This window comes from Hyperolius riggenbachi, chromosome 2 (genome assembly GCF_040937935.1).
Source record: "Hyperolius riggenbachi isolate aHypRig1 chromosome 2, aHypRig1.pri, whole genome shotgun sequence".
In the NCBI taxonomy this organism is placed as follows: domain Eukaryota; kingdom Metazoa; phylum Chordata; class Amphibia; order Anura; family Hyperoliidae; genus Hyperolius; species Hyperolius riggenbachi.
This window is the reverse complement of record NC_090647.1, coordinates 318,615,602-318,633,521: the sequence shown is the minus strand read 5'-3', so window position 1 is coordinate 318,633,521 and position 17,920 is coordinate 318,615,602. Positions and strand designations below refer to the sequence as shown.

The 17,920-nt window shown below is 45.3% G+C and overlaps 1 protein-coding gene across 2 annotated transcripts in view; it reads right to left on the bottom strand.

Moving 5' to 3' along the window:
* Positions 1–17,920, bottom strand: part of GGNBP2 (gametogenetin binding protein 2) — a 47,813-nt gene that overhangs the window by 18,978 nt on the left and 10,915 nt on the right. Inside the window, exons 4-8 of one of the 2 annotated variants that reach the window (XM_068269201.1) lie at positions 17,175–17,273; positions 15,295–15,408; positions 12,822–13,025; positions 12,021–12,195; positions 2,040–2,234 (exon numbers count right to left, since the gene is read on the bottom strand). In XM_068269201.1, the coding sequence (XP_068125302.1) occupies positions 2,040–2,234; positions 12,021–12,195; positions 12,822–13,025; positions 15,295–15,408; positions 17,175–17,273 (787 nt within the window). Of the gene's footprint in view, positions 1–2,039; positions 2,235–12,020; positions 12,196–12,815; positions 13,026–15,294; positions 15,409–17,174; positions 17,274–17,920 lie in introns of both variants that reach the window. The other variant, XM_068269202.1, reaches the window with a different exon arrangement.

Below are 17,920 nucleotides of genomic sequence, written 5' to 3'. Positions count from 1 at the left end.
GCAGACTTCTTCCTGTACCACTGCTTGAAGGTGTCTTCCAGAAACTGGCAGTAGGACTGGGAGTTGAGCTTGACTCCATCCTCAACCCGAAAAGGCCCCACAAGCTCATCTTTGATGATACAAGCCCAAACCAGTACTCCACCTGCACCTTGCTGGCGTCTGAGTCGGACTGGAGCTCTCTGCCCTTTACCAATCCAGCCACGGGCCCATCTATCTGGCCCATCAAGACTCACTCATTTCATCAGTCCATAAAACCTTAGAAAAATCAGTCTTGAGATATTTCTTGGCCCAGTCTTGACGTGTCAGCTTGTGTGTCTTGTTCAGTGGTGGTCGTCTTTCAGCCTTTCTTACCTTGGCCATGTCTCTGAGTATTGCACACCTTGTGCTTTTGGGCACTCCAGTGATGTTGCAGCTCTGAAATATGGCCAAACTGGTGGCAAGTGGCATCTTGGCAGGTGCACGCTTGACTTTTCTCAGTTCACGGGCAGTTTTGTGCCTTGGTTTTTCCACACGCTTCTTGCGACCCTGTTGACTATTTTGAATGAAATGCTTGATTGTTCGATGATCACGCTTCAGAAGCTTTGCAATTTTAAGAGTGCTGCATCCCTCTGCAAGATCTCACTATTTTGGGACTTTTTTGAGCCTGTCAAGTCCTACTTTTGACCCATTTTGCCAAAGGAAGTTGCCTAATAATTATGCACACCTGATATAGGGTGTTGATGTCATTAGACCACACCCCTTCTCATTACAGAGATGCACATCACCCAATATGCTTAATTGGTAGTAGGCCTTTGAGCCTATACAGCTTGGAGTAAGACAACATGCATACAGAGGAGGATGTGGTCAAACTACTCATTTGCCTAATTCTGCACCACACACACACTTTAAGTGGCCCAATCACCTGTCATGAAGATACTCTGCTATGAATATCAGAAGGAGGCTGCTGAATAAAGTGCTCTGAAATTTAGACTGAACTAACTACAAAGTTTTTTCCAAGTTTAGATAAAATTACAGCTAAACTGCTTTTTTATTTGCTAGAAATAAGGTCAGTTATGCCACCTTTTTATAATCTCTCAGCACAAATCTGCTGCAACATTACAGCTCTCCTCTCCACTTCTGTTTAATCAGTAGTGTGCATTAGTGAGGACAGTACAAGTGTGTGAAGCTAATGCTGTCTGCATATAAAAGGCATTTATCACAGCAGTGGCTGCGAGACACCCCCCTCCCCAGTTAGGACAGGAGACTTGCCGGAATATGAATAGAGTCAAATTTATCTGTCCTGCGTGTAACTTGACAGGAGTTTTCCCCGCCCCGCTACACTACTAATGCCTGGAATACATGAGTCGATCCGGCGGCCGATTAGTCGCCGGATCGACTCCAGCGGATCGATCCCCGCCGGCATCGAGCGGGCGGGGGTGGAGCGGCTTGATCGTGCCAGCTGAATATCAGCTGGCCGGATCAGCTGGTCGATACACGGTACAGAAAAGTACTGTGTATCCCCAGCACTAGGGAGCTGGGGAAGAGGGTGGAGATAGCGTCCCTGAATAAGAGCGAGCTGGCTGCACAGTGTACAGGCACAGCTGCTGCTGCAGTAATGATTCAAGAGGAGGAAGAAATTCTTCCACAGTCCAGGGCAAACGGCAGCCGGGCGGGTGGGGGGCGCAAAGTCAGGTGGGCGCTCCGCTTAGCTGAAAGGCTCTGGGGAGAACATTGGAAGGGATGATTTGAATATTCAGCAGTGATGCATTGTGGGTAACATAGGCTTACTCCAACCTGAATAATTGCGAATACCTTCTCTTGAGGAAAGCTTCTGTTTGCATAGTGTACAAATTGTTCATGAACAATTTCAGGCTTGACCAAGTATCACTTGCATGCTATTTCTCAAATACTCCAGTGTATCCAAATGAAGTTATTTTAACACACATTTTTCACTGCAGTAGTCTATAAACACACCGCATTTTCTCAACGTCATAGTAATGAAAGGTAAGATGGGCATATTGGTACAGATATTTGAATGATGTTAGCCCACATACAGTTACCTTTTCCTGACTTGAAGTGGCAGTTTCCATACTTTCTGGAGATGATGGCATATCACAAGCACACTTATTTTTTCTCCTATTTTTCTTCTTCTGACGCTTCTTCTCTTGCTTGAGCTCCTGGACCCTTTCCTCTTCCAAAAACTCTTCACACAGCTGTTCCAACCGACTTATTCCTTGGACTTTCTCAACAGTCATCTATAAAACAGCAGGCATATTTTATCCTGATCTTAGTCTGTTCAAGTGCATAAACAATGTCACAAAAGTGCCTGTAATACTAGAATGACTGCTTATCACATGATGGAATCCTGTTTTTCATTCAATGGGATTGAGGGGAACTTCATTGGCAGAGCTGGCGCTGTAGCTATACTCCTAATCATAAGCTGGTCTTTCCTGAAATCCCACAGGCCAATGGAATACATTCAGGACGTGTTTCTAAGAATTCGTACACTTGCTAGATGGTTCTCAGCAAAGGAGTCTTGTATGGCAGCCCTGATGCTCAAGTAAGAGCTATGGACTGCCGGAGATTGTCAGAGCGCAGACTGAGGCAATTACCGCTCCAGCTCTGTCATCCCTCCCCACAGCAACAAAACACATCACTACCCTACAGCTATTGACACATTTGTACAGCACTCTGATCTCAATTGTCGCCCAAGGGTGACAGACCACCTACATGTCTGTACAAGGCTTAAAGAGACTCTGAAGCGAGAATAAATCTCGCTTCAGAGCTCATAAATAGCAGGGGCACGTGTGCCCCTGCTAAAACGCCGCTATCCCGCGGCTAAACGGGGGTCCCTTCACCCCCAACCCACCCCCCGCAAAAGTGTGTCGTGAAAAAGTCGCTGGCTGTCTCTTCCTGGAGGCAGGGCTAACGGCTGCAGCCCTGCCTCCAGTCGCGTCTGTCAGCGGCGCATCGCCGCCTCTCCCCCGCCCCTCTCAGTGAAGGAAGACTGAGAGGGGCGGGGAGAGGCGGAGATACGCGCTGACAGACGCGCGTGGGGCAGGGCTGCGGCGGTTAGCCCTGCCCCAACCAGGAAGCGCTCCCCCGGTGTATCGAGGGGGATTTGGGGGTGAAGGGACCCCCGTTAAGCCGCGCTATAGCGGCGTTTTAGCAGGGGCACACATGCCCCTGCTATTTATGAGGTCTGAAGCGAGATTTATTCTCGCTTCAGACTCTTTAAAGTGTAAAGTGTACTTTAAACAGACACTGAAGCAAAAAAAAAAAAAATTATGATATAATGATTTGTATGTGTAGTAAAGCTCAGAAATAAAACATTAGGAGCAGAGACATAAGTCTAATGTTGTTTCCAATACAGGAAGAGTTAAGAGACTCCAGTTATCTATGCAAAAAAAGCCATTGAGCTCTATGACTTTGAAAAGTCGCAGAGAGCTCCGAGTTCTGAAGGTTGTTATCTGAGCTGTCAGTCAAGAATTTTTTTTTATCTGCCAGAGGACAGGTCAATAGTTCACAGCATGGTCTGTAAAAACTATTAGAATGCTGAGTGTTGTGTAAACTGCACATATTAGAGAATGATGCAATGTTAGAAAAAAACTATAAAACTAAAAATAAAAATGAGAATATTTTCTTTGCTACTTCTCTTCTAGTGATTATCCGTACTACACAACCAATTATATAATCATTTTTTTTTCGCTTCAGTGTCTCTTTAAGTGACATGGTGAGATAGACATGTGTATGTACAGTGCCAAGCCCATTAACAACTATGCTGTGTTCCTTTTTTTCTGTCTGAGTTACACCATTCCAGCATGCAACTGACAATATTTCTCCAGTCGCAACAGTCGGACTATAGCATAACCCTTACCGATAAGGAACTGTAAAAACTATTTCCTGGCTGAGAACAGCTTCTGACTGCAGGTGATAAAGGTCAATAGTTCATATATTTTAGCTCTCAGACACAGAAATACTATCATGAGCAGAGATGATCTGAAACAAGAAGTGTACTTTTTAAAAGTTTTTGAAGTTTCAACGGCAATGCATATATGTAGTTTTGCACGGTTTACAGTTAGATGAACATATAAAGTTTACATCTGGTACATCGTAGTGGATAGAACAGACTTACAATTGTATCTGTAAGTAGCACTTCCTTACTTCTCCTCATGCTGAAGCCTTGCATGAAATACACCCTCAGCATGTGTCCTCGCCTCCAGCCTGCTTACCTCCTCTGCCTGCCCGGATCAAATTACTTCTCTTTTCACAGTGTGCAACAGAGAGAAGAGACGGGGGAACTGCTGCAGTCTGTCTTATATCTGTTTGCTAAAATTCTTATTTCAGATGTCTGTGCCTGCCTGGATTAGATCACAGACATTAGGAGTAGAGTTATATCAATCCCCCAGCATCCTTTGCACCTATTTTTATTTGGGGGGGGGGGGGGAATCACCCTGGCTTAATTTCACACTGGGGGCAGGGATTTCAAGACCATATGGGGAAGAGAATGGACCCTGGGGATGAGGGAAAAAAAAAAAAAAAAAAAAAAAACTGATTTTGTATATCTTGGCAACTTATTAAGTTTAAAGCAAACTGCAAGTTATCAATTTAGGTACTCTTTAAATACAGTATAACAAAACTGTGGGATTCTAAAAGTCATTGTTAGGAGTAGGAGGATAAATACAATTGTTTATCTCATTATCTTCTGGGGACCAACTGCCTAACAATAACCCCCCCAACCAGTTAATGACAATGGCATGTATTAAATCATGCTTTAGCCTGTTGATGGCAACATGACGTTTTAATACATCACGCGTTTCCCGCCACCACTCTGCACGTGTGCGCACCGCTACCGCCGCAGTTTCCGTCGGGATCCCGTGCTAAGTGATTGGGGAAGGGGCCCGAGGAAACTGTCAAAATAAAAAAAATAATAAAAAAAAAAAATAAAAAAAAATGATCACTTCCTATAACGGGAGAGTGTTCACTAGTGCCATCTTGTGGCCAAAAAGTATATTACACATATATACTATGTACATACACAATATTAATAAAATTAATAAATTACACTTCCAAACCCCCCCAAAAAAAAAATTAAAAAAAATTCAGCTTAAAATAAATAGTTGTCTTAGGGGCTCAGAGATATATATAGATAGATATCTAAGGGGCTTGTAATTATGGCCAGAACAAAACAAAAAACAGAAAAACATCTATATTTCAAAATATTATATTGTCACCATACATTGTGATAGGGACATAATTTAAAGAGAACCAGAGACGAAGCACCCTCATAGTTTACCATATATTTCAATGGGAACATGACAGTAAACAACTACTCTGCTCTTTGTTTCATTCTTCTCTGCTAAATCTGCCTGTTATCAGCCCTGACTGAGCATTCAGTCTAGCTTTGCCCGGAATGATTATAGCTGAGTCTGTCTTCTGTAATGTCTTTTCAAGCCCAAGCCTGCCCCCTTGTGGCTCTGCTATAATGACTCAGCTATAATCATTCCAGGCAAAGCTAGACTGAATGCTCAGTCAGGGATTCTTATCAGAGCGGATAACAAGCAGGCTGTGCAGAAAAGAATGAAGCAGAGAGCAGAGTAGGCGTTTACTGTCATGTTCACATTGATTTATATGGTCAAATACATGAGGGTGCTTCATCTCTGGTTCCCTTTAACCACTTCTCGACCGCCTAACGCACAGAGGCGGCCGGGAAGTGGAGCCCTTAAGGACCGGCTCACCCACAGAGGCGGCGGTCCATTTAAGGGCATGGGCGGAGCGATCGCGTCATCCGTGACGCGATCCTCCGCCGGCGCCTGTCACCGCTCGCTCGCCGCAACATCCCGCCGGCTATACCGAAGAGCGGGCGGGATGTTAACCCCGCGATCGCCGCATACAAAGTGTATAATACACTTTGTAATGTTTACAAAGTGTATTATACAGGCTGCCTCCTGCCCTGGTGGTCCCAGTGTCCGAGGGACCACCAGGGCAGGCTGCAGCCACCCTAGTCTGCACCCAAGCACACTGATTTCTCCCCCCCTGCCCCAGATCGCCCACAGCACCCATCAGACCCCCCCCTGCCAACCCCCCAGACCCCTGTTTGCACCCAATCACCCCCCTAATCACCCATCAATCACTCCCTGTCACTATCTGTCAACGCTATTTTTTTTTATCCCCCCCCCTGCTCCCTGCCCCCTCCTGATCACCCCCCACCCCTCAGATTCTCCCCAGACCCCCCCCCCCCCCCCCCAGACCACCCCCCCCTGTTTACTGTATGCATCTATCCCCCTGATCATCTGTCAATCACCCGTCAATCACCCGTCAATCACCCCCTGTCACTGCCACCCATCAATCAGCCCCTAACCTGCCCCTTGCGGGCAATCTGATCACCCCCCCACACCAATAGATCGCCCACAGATCCGACATCAGATCACCTCCCAAATCCATTGTTTACATCTATTCTCTCCTCTAAACACCCACTAATTACCCATCAATCACCCATCAATCACCCCCTATCACCACCTGTCACTTTTACCTATCAGATCAGACCCTAATCTGCCCCTTGCGGGCACCCAATCACCCGCCCACACGCTCAGATTGCCCTCTGACCCCCCCTTATCAATTCACCAGTGCATTAATTACATCTGTTCTTCCCTGTAATAACCCACTGATCACCTGTCAATCACCTGCCAATCACCCATCACCCATCAATCACCCCCTGTCACTGCCACCCAACAATCAGCCCCTAACCTGCCCCTTGCGGGCAATCTGATCACCCACCCACACCAATAGATCGCCCGCAGATCCGACATCAGATCACCACCCAAGCGCAGTGTTTACATCTATTCTCTCCTCTAAACACCCACTAATTACCCATCAATCACCCATCAATCAACCCCTATCACCACCTGTCACTTTTACCTATCAGATCAGACCCTAATCTGCCCCTTGCGGGCACCCAATCGCCAGCCTACACGCTCAGATTGCCCTCAGATCCCCCTTATCAATTCGCCAGTGCAATATTTACATCTGTTCTCCCCTGTAATAACCCACTGATTACCTGTCAATCACCCATCAATCACCCATCAATCACCCCCTGTCACTGCCACCCATCAATCACCCCCTGTCACTGCCACCCATCAATCACCCCCTGTCACTGCCACCCATCAGCCCCTAACCTGCCCCTTGCGGGCAAACTGATCACCCACCCACACCAATAGATCGCCCGCAGATCCGACATCAGATCACCACCCAAGCGCAGTGTTTCCATCTATTCTCTACCCTAAACACCCACTAATTACCCATCAATCACCCCCTGTCACTGCTACCTATCAGATTAGACCCTTATCTGCCCCTAGGGCACTCAATCACCCGCCCACACCCTCAGAATGCCCTCAGACCCCAGCCCTGATCACCTCGCCAGTGCATTGCTTGCATCTATTCCCCCTTCTAATCACACCTTGAGACACCCATCAATCACCTCCTGTCACCCCCCTAGCACGCCTATCCATCAGATCAGGCCCAATACAACCTGTCATCTAAAAGGCCACCCTGCTTATGACCGGTTCCACAAAATTCGCCCCCTCATAGACCACCTGTCATCAAAATTTGCAGATGCTTATACCCCTGAACAGTCATTTTGAGACATTTGGTTTCCAGACTACTCACGGTTTTGGGCCTGTAAAATGCCAGGGCGGTATAGGAACCCCACAAGTGACCCCATTTTAGAAAAAAAAGACACCCCAAGGTATGTTAGGTGTATGACGAGTTCATAGAAGATTTTATTTTTTGTCAAAAGTTAGCGGAAATTAATTTTTATTGTTTTTTTTTTTTTACAAAGTGTCATTTTTCACTAACTCGTGACAAAAAATAAAATCTTCTATGAACTCGCCATACTACTAACGGAATACCTTGGGGTGTCTTCTTTCTAAAATGGGGTCACTTGTGGGGTTCCTATACTGCCCTGGCATTTTAGGGGCCCTAAACCGCGAGGAGTAGTCTAGAAAACAAATGCTTCAAAATGACCTGTGAATAGGACGTTGGGCCCCTTAGCGCACCTAGGCTGCAAAAAAGTGTCACACGTGGTACCGCCGTACTCAGGAAAAGTAGTATAATGTGTTTTGGGGTGTATTTTTACACATACCCATGCTGGGTGGGAGAAATTTCTATGTAAATGGACAATTGTGTGTAAAAAAAATCAAACAATTGTCATTTACAGAGATATTTCTCCCACTTAGCATGGGTATGTGTAAAAATACACCCCAAAACGCATTATACTACTTCTCCTGAGTACAGCGGTACCACATGTGTGGCACTTTTTTACACCCCAAGTACGCTAAGGGGCCCAAAGTCCAATGAGTACCTTTAGGATTTCAAAGGTCATTTTGCGACATTTGGTTTCAAGACTACTCCTCACAGTTTAGGGCCCCTAAAATGCCAGGGCAGTATAGGAACCCCACAAATGACCCCATTCTAGAAAGAAGACACCCCAAGGTATTCCGTACGGAGTATGGTGAGTTCATAGAAGATTTTATTTTTTGTCACAAGTTAGCGGAAAATGACACTTTGTGAAAAAACACAATTAAAATCAATTTCCGCTAAGTGTCATTTTCCGCTAACTTGTGACAAAAAATAAAATCTTCTATGAACTCGCCATACTACTAACGGAATACCTTGGGGTGTCTTCTTTCTAAAATGGGGTCATTTGTGGGGTTCCTATACTGCCCTGGCATTTTAGGGGCCCTAAACCGTGAGGAGTAGTCTTGAAACGAAATTTCTCAAAATGACCTGTGAAATCCTAAAGGTACTCATTGGACTTTGGGCCCTTTAGCGCAGTTAGGGTGCAAAAAAGTGCCACACATGTGGTATCGCCGTACTCAGGAGAAGTAGTATAATGTGTTTTGTGGTGTATTTTTACACATACCCATGCTGAGTGGGAGAAATATCTCTGTAAATGGACAATTGTGTGTAAAAAAAATTAACAAATTGTCATTTACAGAGATATTTCTCCCACCCAGCATGGGTATGTGTAAAAATACACCCCAAAACACATTATACTACTTCTCCTGAGTACGGCAATACCACATGTGTGGCACTTTTTTGCAGCCTAACTGCGCTAAGGGGTCCAAAGTCCAATGAGCACCTTTAGGCTTTACAGGGGTGCTTACAATTTAGCACCCCCCAAAATGTCAGGACAGTAAACACACCCCACAAATGATCCCATTTTGGAAAGTAGACCCTTCAAGGTATTCAGAGAGGGGCATGGTGAGTCCGTGGCAGATTTCATTTTTTTTTGTCGCAAGTTAGAAGAAATGGAAACTTTTTTTTTTTTTTTTTTTTTCTCACAAAGTGTCATTTTCCGCTTACTTGTGACAAAAAATAATATCTTCTATGAACTCACTATGCCTCTCAGTGAATACTTTGGGATGTCTTCTTTCCAAAATGGGGTCATTTGGGGGGTATTTATACTATCCTGGAATTCTAGCCCCCCATGAAACATGACAGGGGGTCAGAAAAGTCAGAGATGCTTGAAAATGGGAAAATTCACTTTTTGCACCATAGTTTGTAAACGCTATAACTTTTACCCAAACCAATAAATATACACTGAATGGGTTTTTTTTTTTATCAAAAACATGTTTGTCCACATTTTTCGCGCTGCATGTATACAGAAATTTTACTTTATTTGAAAAATGTCAGCACAGAAAGTTAACAAAAAAATCATTTTTTTGCCAAAATTCATGTCTTTTTTGATGAATATAATAAAAAGTAAAAATCGCAGGAGCAATCAAATAGCACCAAAAGAAAGCTTTATTAGTGACAAGAAAAGGAGCCAAAATTCATTTAGGTGGTAGGTTGTATGAGCGAGCAATAAACCGTGAAAGCTGCAGTGGTCTGAATGGAAAAAAAGTGGCCGGTCCTTAAGGGGTAGAAAGCCCTAGGTCCTCAAGTGGTTAACCTCCTTGCCGGTTTTCCCGACTTGAGCTCGGGGTAGAAAAAAGCAGCTGCTATCGGTGATCCCGAGCTCAGGTCGGGGTAGGCATTGCAGAGCTTTTCCTGTAGTTGTGGAGTCCCGCGCGCGATCTCGCTGCGCAGCGGGACTCCAGCTTCTCTCCCCGGCAGTGTGGGGTCTTTCCCTGGCCGCCGGGATCCCCCATGTCCCCGCTATTCTTCCGGGGACCCGGCAGCCAGTTTGAGCAGCGCAGCCGTGGTGGTGGCAGCAGAGCGGTGGTGGCAGCGTGACGTCATCGGGGGCGGGGCTAACATTGAAAACGAACTTCTCTATATTAGAGAAATATAGAGAAGTTCGTTTATATGTATATTAGCGCCATCTTGTGGGCAAAGAGGAAACTGCAGCCCAGGAGGGTACATTTTTTTTTTATTTTGCTGCAGATCTCCCTGCCAGAATGATTTTTTTCAGGTTTTAGGGTCTGAAAGAGTGAAAAAAAATTGCACCGCTTTTAGACCCTAAAATCTGGAAAGAATCAGACCGCCAAGGAGGTTAAACGGTTTAATAATCGGGACAACTGGGCAAATAAAATGTGTTGGTTTTATCCACAGGAGAACGTTTAATTTTAAAACTATAATGGCTGAAAACTCAGAGTCCCCATCCTCTCCTTCCCACCCTACCGCCGCTGCTCAATACTGATCACTACGATCGGCCAGCGATCTGGTCTTCGGGAGCACTCAGGCTCTCATTGCCTTCTGGGGGCTCCTGGAGTTGGAGTACCTTTACTGACAGCGCTGGATCAAGCAGACCAAGAGGGGACAGGGAACCCTCAATAGAATTCAGAGCCTTCCATCTCCATAGGTATGACTTTTAAACAAAAAAAAACAGATTTGCTTTAAAGTACACCTAACTTAGGTTTTTTTTTAAAACACTACTACTTGATACTAACGATCTCTGGCTGCAGTTATGTCTAAAGCACACACCTGTAACAAGCATGTGGCTAATCATGTCTTGGGTCAGAGCACATGACAGGCATGCTTGTTCAGGGTCCATGGCTAAAAGTGTTAGAGCAGTTGTCCTCAAACTAAGGCCCGCCGGCCGAATGCGGCCCCCGGAGGTTTGTTTACCGGCCCCCCCCCAGACAAAATGTATTACTTATAGATGCAGTCAGCTACATCTTTAAAGATTGGTGGTCTGCATATAGAATAGCAGTGCTGGCACCACCCATCCACACGAAAGCCAAAAACCAGTAATTTTGCTGGTTTCCAATCAGATTCCACATCAGGTGACACTGCTGTCCAATTGGACTTCAGGTTGTCACCTGGGTATGCTTTCCTGTCTGGCCCACAAAGACATAATTTTATGTATACTCTGCCCCCCCCCCATCAGTCTGAAGTGTGTTGACCCGGCCCTTGACCCAAAATGTTCGGGGACCATTCCACTCGCAGGCGAATTCTGCGGCTCTTTTGTGCGTTTTTTCACCGCTGAAAAAAAAAAAAAAAAACGCACCTCAACAACGCTACAGTGGAAACAGGCCCATCCACTTGCATTACATGTGCGAATCCGCATGCGTTGGACGCATGCGGATTCATGATAGTGGAAACGAGCCCTTAGAGGCTCAACACGATGGCCAGGTAGTTTTCATTGTTAAAAATATACCAACCGCCATATTCAGGTGTGCTTTAAAGGGGAACTGAAGAGAGAGGTATATGGAGGCTGTCATGTTTATTTCCTTTTAGACAATACCAGTTGCCTGGCAGCCCTGCTGATCCTCTGCCTCTAATACTATTAGCCATAGCCCCTAAACAAGCATGCAGCAGATCAGGTGTTTAAGTGGTTCAGACTTATAAGTCTGATCTGACAAGACTAGCTGCATGCTTGTTTCTGGTTTTAATCAGATACTACTGCAGAGAAATAGACCAGCAGGGCTGCCAGGCAACTGGTATTGATTAAAAGGAAATAAACATGACAGCCTCCATATACCTCTCTCTTCAGTTCCCCTTTAAGGAGGTTTTTTTTTCTTCCCTTTCCACCCTCGTTCAACCTCGTTTTAAGTTTTGCACATATATCTTATGTTGAGCGCATGTTCACAGGTTACCTCAAAACTTTTACGTAATGCATCAACACCAAGATAGAAAAGCATCTGCCATGTCTGCTCCTCGGCTCGTAGCTTCTGCCAGATACGATGCAGCCGCTCATACAGATGAATTCCCAGGCATGTCAGGACTTCTTCTTGGGCTATGTCTATTGTCTTAGCATGCCTCTCCCTACGTCTTAAAAAAAAAAAAAAGTTTTAAAACTACTCATACGTAAAAACATGTATTTAAAGTGACATGTGCAATACCAGCTCAGCCCCCACAGCAACCCAAATAGAGTATAAAGCTGCAAAAGACAGACTCATTACTGAGTATAAGCAACCACAGCAAACAGAGAATCCTCTTCATCTCAAATACCGTATATACTCGCATACAAGCCAAATTTTTGACCCCCAAAAAGGGGGTCAAAAGTTGGGGGGGGGGGTCGGCTTGTATGCGAGTCTTCCCTGGTGGTCCGTGGCCCCCGCTACCCCCTCCCCGCTGCTGCTATTACTTGTTTCGGCAGCGGCTTCCTCGTCCCCGGCGGCGTTTCCTCTTCGGGGTCGGCTTATATGCGAGTATATACGGTAGATCACACATCAGTCATAATAAGATTTATAAATGCATAGAGATTGATGGCAGATTCCATAGACATCAAACACAATAAAAGACATGTGCATACATATAGACTAGCAGTAACATGACAAAATATTCAACTTAATAGGTTTAAATATTTTTGCAGACTGTAAAATGGCTATAATGAATAGTGTAAAGTAAAACAAAAAGCGCTAGGTAGCCCACTCTAGCAGGTTACATACTCATACCCTCCCGCGAACTCCGGCTCCGCTCTCCCCAGCAGGTGAGCAATGAAGTCTGTCTCACAGCACACATGGATGTGCCGTTCATGCGGGCAACAGCGAAGACCTTCATACAGTGCAGCACAATAGCCTTTCTCTTTATTGCAGTCCAGTTCTCCAATTAAAATGTTGTAAGCTCTGAGTACTTTATTTTTGCAATCAGTGCAAAACCTGACAAAGAAAACAAAAGTTTAGGCATTGAAAATGAGGACCAAGAGGAAAACAAAAGAAAAACAAACAGGTAGCACTAAAGTGTACCTCCATCCAAAACACATTTTAGCATTGGATAAAACAAAGGTTTTCAAAAATTGCTCGACTCTGAAATATCACCACACTCTTTTTTCTTCAATTACCCCCCCCCCCCCCAAAAAAAAAGATATAAAAAAAAAATCTGAACTAAAAAGCTAAACCAAAGGGAAGATACTGCTAAGTGCTGCTGCAAGTCTGGTGTCAGTACATGCTCGGTTTGTCATTCGTAAGTACAGTTAAAACGTAACGAGCTCAAAACAAGCTGAAAAGGCATGCACCCCCTAGACCTTAACGCCGATCAGAGTCAGGAGGGTGGCAGCCCCAGGACCGCCTAACACATCCCTGCTTGAGTGATGGAGTTCCACTATCAGTCTACCAGTGGCGACCACCGCTAGGAGACTGTTAGACGGCGAAACTGCTGTCTATTTGAATTGTACAGCACTGTGCGGGGGACAGCTGTCCCCAGGAGAGAGGGAAGTGATCCCTCTCGTAGGCTGATGCGAGAGATATCGCGCTGATTGGATCTCGAGGGGATTTAAAAAAAATAAATAAAAATAAATAAGTCGCAGCAGCAATCACATGCCACCAACAGTAAGCTCTGCTGGTGGCAAAAAAAGGGTGTGGGGGGGGGGGGGGGAATTCATTTGTGTGCGCAGTTATATGGCTCTGCAGCGAGCTGTTAAAGCTGCAGGGCCTTAACCTCCCTAGCAGTATTGACAGATATATCCATCCATAAAAAAAAACATGCTGTGAACAGTATAAACCTGCATATACATCAATACTCTCCTGCACTGTATACTAACTGTAGACCCTTGCTTGACACATTTTGGCAAGTTACAGAAAAAATATTTTTTTTTTTTTAATAAAAATTAATTGTATCACTTTTTGTACAGAAATCCTGGGGAAATTGAATGCCAGGGAGATTAAAGTGTAAAATAAAAATGCCTGGTCACTAGGGGGGGTGTAAGCCTTAAGTGGTTAATAGGCATAATTTAATCTCTTGAGGACTGCAGGGCTAAACTCCCCTAGTGACCAGGCCATTTTTAGCTAAATTGGCCACTGCAGCTTTAAGGCCAAACTGCAGGGCCGCACAACACAGCACACAAGTGATTCCCGCCCCCCCCCTTTTCTCCCCACTAACAGAGCTCTGTTGGTGGGGTCTGATCGCTCCCCATGTTTATTTATTTATTTTTTTTTTTTTACTATTGCTGTTCGTGTTTTTAATGAAAAAAAAAAAAAAAACACCTTTCTTTAACCAGCTGGGCGGTATGGACGAGCTCAGCTCGTCCAGTACCGCCGGAGCCTGCCGCTCAGGCCCTGCTGGGCCGATTTGCCCCAAATAAAGTGCAGCACACGCAGCCGGCACTTTGCCAGCCGCGTGTGCTGCCCGATCGCCGCCGCTCTGCGGCGATTCGCCGCGAGCAGCGGCGAAAGAGGGTCCCCCCAGCCGCCTGAGCCCTGCGCAGCCGGAACAAAAGTCCATGACGTCACTCCGCTCGTCGCTATGGCGACGGTGTAAGCAAAACAAGGAAGGCCGCTCATTGCGGCCTTCCTTGTTTATTCTGGGCGCCGGAGGCGATCGGAAGAACGCCTCCGGAGCGCCATCTAGTGGGCTTTCATGCAGCCAACTTTCAGTTGGCTGCATGAAATAGTTTTTTTTTAATTTAAAAAAAACCCTCCCGCAGCCTCCCTGGCGATCTTATCAGAACGCCAGGGTGGTTAAATAACTTCCCTCCCTCCCCACAGCCAGCCAATTATGGCGATCGGCTCTCATAGGCTTCTGCCTATGAGAGCCGATCGCTCTCTTGTCCCCCAGGGGGACAGCCGTGTGACACGGCTGTCCCCAGTACAGTGCTGCTGCCGATCGCAGCGCTGTACGTGTAAATAGACAGCAATCACGCCATCTAACAGTCTCCCGAGCGGCTATAGCCGCTCGGAGACTGAAGGCAGGGCGGAGCAACGCCCCCCAAGCAGGAGATGCGCGCGCAGCCTGTGCGCGATCTCCTGCAAAACAGAGCCCCAGGACTTTACGCCAATCAGTTAGGCGGTACTGGGGCTGTGGCCACGCCCATCGGCGTGCCGCGGTCGGCAAGAGGTTAAAGTATTATCCTTATGAACAATTTGCAGATTGGTGGATACATTCAGGTATTCTGGCTGCAAAAACCATAAAGATGCCGAAAATAAAAAATACCTGTGCTTCCGTAGGTAATTTTCCAGCGTTTCCAAAAGACAGCTGGAATCAATTAAAACTACTTCGTCACGACATTCCTGGGACATGACTTCCCAAATATCCATCCAATTTCCTCTGTTTAGGGGGAACAAAAAAAAAAAAAAAAATTCACTGCATACTCTTGACATTTTAAATCCATCTACCCTATATTTAAAAGTAAACTGTTCATAGTACAAACATTGTCCCCTTTTTTACCCAGGAAAACAGGTAAAAGTAAAGCAGTTACCAAAGTAGACTATAAATCTCCACTGCGGATCCTGATGCCACTGTGGTCTGCCTCTGAACTAGCATGCTAATGGTAAAGCTGCCTTTCATCGGGTCTCCCACCTTCACCTACTGCCTACCATGCCATCTGTTGCCAAAGGCAGTCAATTAATCTTGTGGGTTTGCCTCATTGTGAATCATAGCTAACGAGTCGGAGTAATGGGAAGTAAAGTGGACAGCTAAGGCCCCTATAGGCAGAATGTGGGAGAGCCCATGGAGTGAGGAAAGGTAGCTATATTCTAGCACTTCTCAAATGCTCTCTATGCATATAAGAGAATGGCAGCACCAGTGACAAGTATAAACGGCGGATAGATAGGATCACTTTAACATAGCTTATTTGTATGTATTTCTATGTGCAACTCACAAACATAAATACAAGAAAGGGAGAATGGCATGCCAGTCAACATTACTTTCTCTTTCTCCCATGCATTTCAATAAAGCTGTATTCAAAGCAGACCTGAACTCAGAACTTCCTTTCTGTTCTAAAAAGATACACAGCAGCATAATAACCTTTAAAGAAAAAGATCTTTGTTACAGCTCATGTAATAAATCTGCAGTGCATCTACTTCCTGCTTTCATGGAAGCATATTAACATTCTGTGCTTTCAAAATAGCCTCTCTGCTGTGACAGTCAGCTGACACAGCTAAGGGATCAAATTAAACTTGTGATCACAGATGAGGGGGAATTACACAGGCTAAACTAAAAGGTGCATACACACGCACTACAGCAGCCAATGACGGGTCCGTCGGCACCTCCCACTGGGCGGGTTTTCAGCAGACTGTAGTGCGTGTGTACGTACTGTCGGTGGACTGATAAGGCCGTTCCTGAACGATTCGCCCGGCGGATCGTTCAGGAACAGCCTCATCAGTCCGCCGACAGTGCGTACACAGGCACTATTCTGCTGAAAACCCGCCCAGCGGGAGATGCCGACGGACCAGTCATTGGCTGCTGTAGTGCGTGTGTATGCACCTTAATTTCTCTATGTTTTCCTTCTGTCTTGTGCAAGAGCTCAGGTCCACTTTAACCACTTAACAACCTCTGCCACGCTTATCTACGCCCCTTTAAAATTCACCTGAGTCACAGGGGCGTAGAGTTTATTTTCCTGCTGCGATCGCGTCCGCGTGCACGCGGACGTGCATACGCGTCGGGCACCCGCTGGTCTGTGATTGGCTGATGTGAACATGTGTTCACAAAGCCAATGGCAGTGCTTATTCATGCAGAATGTGTGTAAACATTGTATCAGTCACTATGCTGTTACAGTTACTGAGATCACTCGTGAGAGGATCTCAGATAACTAACACAGCATTAGTGACTGATCAGCATCAGTGAGGTTTTTTTTAAATAAATTATACCCCCATTAACCCTTGCCGCCTTTAAATGTGAAAATTGCTGTGGTTTTTAGGTGAAAAACCCCGTGGTAGAGAAGTGGTTAAAGCCCTTCAAAATGCAAATGTAAACAAAGGCGTATGCGCGGGTGAGCTTATCTGCACATATATATACGGTAATTAACATTAACAGATTGCAGATTTACAGATACCATATTCCATACTATAACAAGTTATACTAGATAAACTTACCCTAAAGGCTTTGGCTTGTGTGTATCTAGCGAATGCAACTGGCATCTTTTATTCTTCTTGCTTTTTGGAATTGCTTCAATCATATTGCTGAGTTTAGTGCTGAAACAAGAGGATAGTGAACAAGCATTAACTTTCCATTTCAGATGGGTGCCTGGAATATTCACATTGATGCTGTAGAAGCTAGCCAGCTGTAGTACAACTTCTGCAGCTAAATCAATCCAACATTTATGGTGACAAGGATATATCCTAGACAGACAGCTGCGGCCAGTAACTTCCCTGGCGTTCAGTTTCTGCTGGATTTCTGTGCAAAAAGTGATCCAGTTAGTGTTCATAACCATTTTTTGCTGTAACTTACCATAATGTGTCAAGCAAGTGTCTAGTATACATTGAGTTTAACAAAATCAAAACTAAATTTCCAAATTACTGTTCAAAAATCTGATCATTTATACTTCCAAGATGCAGCTACTAAACCTGCACTAATACAATTGTAAAGGTAGCCATACATCTAGCGATGATAGGCAGATTCGACAAATCTCTCTGATCAAATCTGATTAGAGAGAGAGTTAGTTCTGTCGGCTGCCCATATGCCCTAGGCGGATTCCAGATTGATTTCAGCATGAAATCTCTAAGGAATCAGCAGAGCTACCTACATCCGCCGCTACCCTTCTAGTGTATAAATGTACCCCCCATGTGTACATTTATACATTACCTGCCCTGCGTCGACCACCGTGTGATGCCCATCAGTC